This window comes from Anser brachyrhynchus, assembly GCF_964034855.1.
Source record: "Anser brachyrhynchus genome assembly, chromosome: 19".
NCBI classification, from domain to species: domain Eukaryota; kingdom Metazoa; phylum Chordata; class Aves; order Anseriformes; family Anatidae; genus Anser; species Anser brachyrhynchus.
In genome coordinates, this window is record NC_137712.1 from 6,534,347 (window position 1) to 6,542,152 (window position 7,806).

The 7,806-nt window shown below is 43.4% G+C and overlaps 1 protein-coding gene and 1 long non-coding RNA gene across 2 annotated transcripts; one reads left to right on the plus strand and one right to left on the minus strand.

Annotated features, from left to right (window-relative positions):
• The first annotated feature begins 1,716 nt into the window (after positions 1 to 1,716).
• Positions 1,717 to 7,711, plus strand: ZDHHC12 (zDHHC palmitoyltransferase 12). The gene is made up of 5 exons (XM_080562399.1): positions 1,717 to 1,935; positions 2,412 to 2,548; positions 3,510 to 3,596; positions 4,869 to 5,035; positions 5,642 to 7,711. Exons 1-5 carry the CDS (start codon positions 1,851 to 1,853, stop codon positions 5,949 to 5,951), a joined length of 786 nt encoding a protein of 261 aa, XP_080418525.1. The 5' UTR covers positions 1,717 to 1,850; the 3' UTR covers positions 5,952 to 7,711.
• On the minus strand, positions 3,495 to 5,956 carry LOC308180539. Its single transcript, XR_013940998.1, has 2 exons — positions 5,823 to 5,956; positions 3,495 to 3,775 (listed from the first exon to the last, which is right to left on the minus strand). It is a non-coding gene; the product is annotated as an uncharacterized lncRNA (long non-coding RNA).
• Positions 7,712 to 7,806: the final 95 nt, after the last annotated feature.

The following is a 7,806-nucleotide window of genomic DNA, read 5'->3' on the forward strand; positions in this document are numbered from 1 at the left end:
AGATTCTCTGCTCAGAAATTTGCTAACAGAGTTTTTCTGAACTGAGCCTAACTTCAACCAGACAGACATTTGGGTTGAAATAAACTGATCTCTGTAAGACAGGTTTCAAAACTGTGAGAAGATAAAAAGTGTAACATGCACCAAATTATTCTAATCACAAAGAGAGAGAGAGAAAGAATATATTCTATAGGACAGATTATTCTGGAATACCAGAATGTTTCTACTATGAAGTGGGTAATATTGTTATTACTCAAATTGCCTTCATTAAGCTTTAAAATCTACACCTCTCCCCAGAGAGCAGAAAGACATTACCCACCTTATTTCCTGTTCGCAGACAGAGCCTGATGCTACTGTTCTGAGCTTCCTACTGTTCTGAAAGTCTTTCTTTGCAATTGAAGGAACAGAAGGATTTTTAGGATATTTAAAGCATGCAGGGCCATCTCCAAACTCTCAGGTTTGACAAGCATTGATCCAGTCAATGAGGTTTCTGAGGGATGATTTCTGTAGGTTTTGCATTTACCTAGAATAATTTTAAAAAAGCAAAAGGATTTGAATGACCATTGAAAAGCCAAATTTAGACCATTATTTTTATTAACATTTCAATGCAGCTGTCTTAGGTAAGTAATTTATGTGACCTGTGCAACCAGGTACTTTCCTGGAATCAGCAGGTGGCCACTGATTCACTTAAAATAGACTAAAATAACTCAAACCACGTCATTTATCATCAAACAATAAAAAGCAATCGGCTACTTTTCAGGTGGTGGAGGATAAATTTGCAAAGAATGTGATTTTTCTTCCCAAGTTTTTACTGGGAAAGAGGTTAACAAAAGCAGCAAATTAACAGCTACAATAAAGCCAAAGAAAGTTTAAAGAGAAACCGCTAATTTCAGAACTTCTACAGGCTTGTGGTGAGATTCATCTCCCCTAAATAGACAGACATTCAAAGCGTAAATGTGTACATCTAAACTAGTCATCTTGGCTCTTTTATTGCTAGCAAGAGACAAAAGCACATCTAGGGTGCAATTCACCAACTTCTAGATGTCTGCTTTTGGATGAGGAGGGCCATTCTCGAGCCATGCCTACTTCCCTCCACGGCTGTCAGGGGAGCCTAACAGCCTCAGTCAGATACGAATGTCTGCACTGCAGACATCTGAAGTTAGATCAAATCCCACCCCAACAACCTCCTACCCAAGTTATGCCAGACATTTTGTAAGCTCCGTTTGCATTAATAGAGCTGTCTAAATGCGCTCAGCCACGCACAGCCTCTGCATTTCTCCCCAGGGCGTGGAAATCAACAGATAAAAATAAATTGGCGTGACCAGAGTTAACGCCGTGGTGCCGCATCTCTCCCAGACAGCACCTCAAACCCTCACCTTCCAACGGTGCACCTCTGTGAAACCCCTTTTATTGCTATATACGTTTAGCAGTGTTTCCCTCGGGTCTAAATGCAATTTTCACCTGTAACACTGCCCTCAGGGGCCTCAATAGCTGGGGAAATACAGCCTGATGGCTGAGGTGCCCGTAAAGAGCCCGGGGGTGAGGAGGGAGATGAAGAAAGCGCCTTTCTCTTGGCAAAACGCAGCGGGGCCTGCGGCGTGCAGGGAAGCAGGAAGACCCACGGGCTGCAGCGGCCTTCCCCCTACAAAGGCGAAGGGAGGAAAGAGACGCGGGGACCAGCGCGGAGGGAGGCGGGCTGCACCCCCTCAGCCCCTCACAGGGCCTGGGCCACCTCAGGGAGCGGCCCCGGGGCCGGGAGCTCCGCCGGGCCGAGCCGCTCAGCCCAGGCTCCGCCTCGGGGCGCTGCCCGTGGCCGGGGCGGCGCTGCTCGCCCTTGCGGGCCTCCGGGCGCCATGGGGGCCAGTGGGCTCGGGGTGAGGGCGGCACACACGGCCCTGAGCGGGGGCTTGGCCCTGGGGCTCCTCCTGCACCCCACAGGTGAGGCGAAGCCGCCGCGCCCGGCCGTGAGGGGCCGCCCGCTGCGGGGCCGGGCTTGTGCCTGAGGGGAGGCGGCAGGCAGCGGGGCTCGGGCCGTGCCAGCGCCCTGCCCTGAGGGGGAACGTGTTTGTTCCCTATCCTTGGCGCTGCCCTCGTTTCTCCCCGTTCCTTCGGGGTCCCTCGGGGCCTGGGGAGGGCTGGCCCTGAGGGGAGATGGCACCGCTGAGGGCCTCGCAACGCCGCGGGGCCGGTGCGGCGCCGGTAACATCAGGGTTGCATAACGCGGTGCCTTATGAGGGGAGAAATCGGGGCAAGGGCACCCCCAAAGCTCGCCCGTTGAAACGGCTTTTTACATTCGTGTGCCCTCCTTCCCCGTCCCCCTGCTGAGGTGTGTCGCCCTTCGTTAAGGGCGGGGAGAAAATCCTAAATGTCTCACAAGGAGCCACTGCTCTCTTTTTTTGGGGGGTACCTTTTAGATCTACGAGAGCAAGTGGAGCGTGGAGAGCTGCTGCTGCCAGTGATCTTCATCGTACTGGTCTTGTGCTCTGTCCTGCTGTACTTCAAGGTGTCTCTTATGGATCCGGGCTTTGTTAAGTCTGAAGAGGAAGTGAAGGTATATTATTTCACAAATGTAAACAAGTGCTGGGGCTATAAAATCCATACGCTTTTTTTTCCCTACTCTGTCTGCTACATAAAAACAATATGAAACGCTTTCTGTTGGAGATTAGGCAGCAGTCTCTGATTTGTGTCCTGTAGCAGGGCTCACATACTTCAAGTGCATCTTTTACCCCACACTTCCCTATGTTCAGTGCATTGTACCATTTGAGTGTTGTCCTCTCTTTCCTCAAAGCACTACACTCTATGAAATATTTATATTTTATACTAATCATTGCTAACTGGTATGAGTACAAAAAGCCTGAATTGAAAGGCAACTGTGGAAGAAAGTTCTCTCTGCAGATCTGTTTATCCGATTATAGATTTATTACCCTCTCGGAGGACAGATACACAAACCAAGTTACAGTGGGGTAGATGGAGGTGCAAAGTTACAGTAACCAAGACAGTCTACTCCAGATTTACTGCCTTGCTGGTTGTATAGGACAAAAGAGGCAAGGCATTATCAGTTTTAATCTTCCACCATTAATGTAAATGTTGGCTGCGTTATGAATAAGTACCCTTCCTTATACTGAAACAACATCATCATTACGTTTGGAAGCAAGACTAACCTTGTTTATTTGTGTCATGAAGTGTGGTGTTGGGATCTGTGTGGTTTCTTGTCCACAAGTATTTCTGCCTCAATGCAAATATTCTTTTGATGGTTACAGCAGTCTATTCTCTCTGGATGTACCCTAACTATTGCAGTGGAATTTCATGCCACAGTATTTATATAGCAACTTCAGTACTTCACTAGGGATTATTTTGTTTCTCTTTCCTAATGACAGATAACCAGCACTATATAACTGTTAAGTAAGAGGATCCAGATAGCTCAGTCATGCCAAGCAGGCTAGTAGCTGCTTTACTTCAGAGAACACAAAACATCCTTCGTCACTCCCTTTCTCACCTTTTTCTTTTTGTAGGCAGACAAGAACGAAGAACAAAGCATAGTGATACCCCAAGTTTCAAGCAGTATTAAGATGCGGCGTTGCGGCTACTGCATGGTGAAGGTAGGCATTCATTACACACTAAGAGAAGGGGATGACTGATTTGCAAGTTTGCATTTTTGTCAACATCTTTGTACAGCTGGTGTTGCCTCTGTTTTTCTGCTCTGCCATTGCTGCTCACTTCTCAGTGGTTTGGAGGCATGGTAGAGCTGATTAATTCTGTCACAGGGTCCATCCTCCTGCTGAAAAACTCACAGAAAAAAAGTACAACTAAATTAAACTCAGATGCACTCCTAAACTGAAAAGTGATCCAAATGGATTGCATAGCTAAAGATGTAATGATGACCATTGGCACGTATGCTAATTTTCCAAGGTTGAAGCAAGTCCCTCCAGGCTCATACAAATAAGGACCTTTTGCCATATTCCACCAGGGGAAAATTGTGTTCTGTGTTCTTACTGTCATGTGAGTCAGACCTTACGGTATCTCGATGGAGAATCAGGCAGTCAAGCATGACATACAAGAACTGCTGGTAGCTGTGAGCTTGTTTGGGGGCCTAAAAATGACAAAACATTAGCCTGAATTGTAAAAGATAGCATGAAGGAAAAAACAAAACAAATTAGCTTTTAAAACAGTCTGGCTAAAGCCTAGAAATGCCTGTTTTCATAGTGATCCTTGTCATTTTAATAAAATCCAGCATTATCCAAGCTTCCCTAAATTCCTGAAGAATATCTACCAAGAGAAGTCAGCTTATTGCAAGAGGATAAGCTGGCAAAACATATATACGCATCAAGGAGCAAATCCTAGAGAGGACATTCATACTTCTTTCCTCAGCTATATCTTTTATCTTCTCTGTTCTTGGTACTTGAGCTGTGCAAGTGTCTTGTACTTACACAAAAGTGGAGACACTTCCCCCTCCCCCGCCCCACAATCTCCTGAAGACATCCTACCCCTGCCCACTTTCTTTGATAGCAGTGGTTCTAGTTTTTCCCCTCAACACTCTGCTTGTGCTTTCCTGAATAGACTGATTTGCTCTATCTGCCTCCTTTGCACACAGAACTTCCTATAAATATGTAGATAATAAATAAAATATATACATAGAGGTAGTGTGTAGGAGAGTTGTTTGATTTGAATCTCACTCACTTGGATCTGTATGAGGGGAACCGTGATCCCCTTCGGTTGTTTTAGCAATGTTTTTATTGTGCCGTTATCTCAAAGTGGAGTGCTGCTGTGGAAGAGGGCATTTTTGCATGATGCTCTCTTCTACCAAGGAGGAGGTTTAACAAGAGTGGAGTATTGCTAGCGTTATGTTTCTTTTCCTTGTTTTTGTTTTGCAGCAACCAATGCGAGCCAAGCACTGCCAGGTGTGCCAACACTGTGTACGGCGTTATGACCATCACTGCCCCTGGATTGAGAACTGTGTAGGAGAGAAGAATCACCCCCTCTTCATAGTTTACTTGAGCATACAGCTTGTAGCTCTGCTGTGGGGAGGTCACACTGCTTGGTAAGGCCTGGAGGCAGCACTTTGACCTCTAAAGTTAGCAGAAGCCATAATGCTCCCAGACCCCACTGACGGGTTTGTGTGGAACACAGCAGTAGCTGGATTGGCTTTGTATCTTCAGTCTTCTGCATTCTGGAGATCAGCTTTTCTGAGGAACAACACAGCTGATCAGTAGTTGAGAAGAATCTGATAATTTGGATTTCAAATCATCTTTGTTTTAAGCTTAAATTTAATTTAACAGTAAATTTAATCTAACAGTACAAGAGCTAACTAATTTTGCTTCAGTTACTGTACTACAATCTTCATTTACAACCTGAAATATTGGAAACTCTAACTGGGTTTCAGCTGTGTACCTGTTCAGGAAAGGAGTTAACTGAAGATAATTGCAGTTCAGCTGTGAGGGGAACCTCCTCTTTTAAATTTCTTAGAATTTAAGTCAATGCTGTTGCAGTCTGTTAAAAATGCATAGTATATTAAACTCTCTATAGTACCTGATGATCAGAAGTTCACTAGTTACGAATCAAACTTAAATGTGACATCAAATTTGCTTGGTTTATGTAACTAGAGTTCCATCTTTAATCTTGAATTTATTTTTCTTTGAATTGAAAGGTCAGGCCTCTACTTTAAACAATCCTGGGACTGGCTGAAGCACAACATTTTCCTCCTCATGTCCTTCATCCTGATAGTCGTATTCACCATAGTTGTCCTGCTGCTGCTTATTTCACACCTCTACCTGATCTCATGCAACACCACCACCTGGGAATTCATGTCATATCATCGTATCTCCTACCTGCGACACTCTGAGTTGGAGAATCCATTTGACCAAGGGGTAGTCCTCAATCTCTGGAGATTCTTCTGTTCATGCCATCTCACTGCATGGGAGAAAATCTATTTTCACAGGAACTATGAGCCCGTCTAGTCACAGTACTACCTTCTTAGTAGAATGCCAAGACATCTGCAGGTTGCTGGATAAAACTTTGCTAATGCAGTCTTCTCCTATTTCCTTGAATGGAACTTTAGTACGTCATCAACTATGCAACCTGTTCCACAACCTGTTTATCCATAAACACAAGTTACATTTCAAGAAGGATGGTCAGGGTTATTTTTTATATACAAATAACACCGTTATAGGAGAGAGACTGGTTCTGGGAAGGCCAGGGGGTGAATACTGGCCTGAGCAATAATACCTCTTCAAATTTACTTCTTTTTGTTAACTGCACCCGCATCTCCCTAGAAAAGATGCAAGAAGAGCATGAACAGCCATGTACCTTCCATTAACTTTCCTCTCCATTTGCTGCTAAGGAACAACAGCCGTTACAAACAAACCAGCCAGAATCAATATCATTCCTGTGGCCTTTCTTCAACATAGTTTTCACTGTGAGAACTGCAGTGCCTTTTGTCAATAGTGTTGGGCACATAATAGAAATATTTGAGTAAATATTTGGACAGTCAAAAGCAAATTTCATTTTGACTACATGCCTAAACTTCATGCTCTTTCACAAAGATTTGAGGTTTCATAGTATTAATGTGCATGAGAAACAGCTGTAAGACACCAAATTCAGCTTATGAAAGTAATTAGTCTGTCCTTTGCAATGCCCTGACCAGCATCCTAAGAGTTTTTTTTCCTGTTGATATTAACAATTCACAGGGTATTTTGAATGAATTCAGCAAAGAACGATGTCATCCACTTTTCTTTTGACAGAAAAGCAATACTTGCCTACTGAATTATTTCTGCAGATAACCTCATGCTCTAGAGGCCTTCACTGTAGCTAACGGGGAAAGAGCCAGTAATAGAGGGGGTATAATACTTGCATAGCTCAAATAATACTATTGGTAATGCTACTACCTCAGCATATTAGTAAAATTTTAATGAAATACAAAGTTTCAGGGGAAAGGAACATTCAAATAAAAGGTTCTAGGTCCTATTTGTTTCTATGGGATTAGTGGGTGCTGATAGCATTCTAGGACGGCAGCGAGCTTACTTGCTTTCCATTGTAATGGTTCCTACTTCAAGTTTCTGTGAAGGACTAAAGGGAAAAGTTAGGATGTGCAATTTTAGTCTTAAAAGCAGGAAAGCCTGTGGTGTGAATTTTAGTCCTGGCTCTTTTCTGTTTTAAAAACAAAAAACAACAACAACCCACACCCAACAATTTAGTTAATATTATTTTGTGCCTTAATTGCTTTGATGCAGAAATTAACACTGGCTCAAGAACATATCTAGCATGCTGGTAGGATGCACTCAGGGTCTAAGGTTGATGAGTACTCATGAAAGGACAGTGTAGTGACTAATACAGCACAATAGTCCAAAAGCAGATTGAAACAGCAGAAGTCTCTCTTATTTTTTGACCAAATTCAATGTCTAAACTGTACCAGTCTGGTTTGTTCAGGGAAGAAACTCCTATCAGAGGGATATCAGAATATTAAGAATTATTTTCATAATAATGATGTACAACACAGAAAGGATTCTGCAGTTTGTTGGATCAGTGTGGTGCCTGACAAAATATGGCTCGTCTGCTAGTTAGCTATTACTGTTTCTTTGGACAGCAGTCGAATAAAAAATCGTCATCAGGTATTATAGTTCAAAACACACAGTGTTGCTCTGTTTGGTAATTCTTTTTTAAATGCGCTGGGATGGTAATTTAAAGTTTTTTTTACTATAAAAGTATTAAAAGATTAAATACACCTTGTTTGTTTCTTTTTGCCTCTCTTTCTGAGCCTCAAGTTCTAGATTTCACCTGAATTAAGAACCCACTGTGCCACTTACCACTTTACAG

What these genes read in the sequence shown, in the direction of transcription:
- ZDHHC12 (XM_080562399.1), top strand. Translation starts at nt 1,851, where the DNA reads ATGGGGGCCAGTGGGCTCGGGGTGAGGGCGGCACACACGGCCCTGAGC. An exon ending in GCGGCTACTGCATGGTGAAG is followed by an intron (nt 3,597 to 4,868) that starts GTAGGCATTCAT and finishes TTTGTTTTGCAG; the next exon opens with CAACCAATGCGAGCCAAGCA. An exon ending in TGGGGAGGTCACACTGCTTG is followed by an intron (nt 5,036 to 5,641) that starts GTAAGGCCTGGA and finishes TTGAATTGAAAG; the next exon opens with GTCAGGCCTCTACTTTAAAC.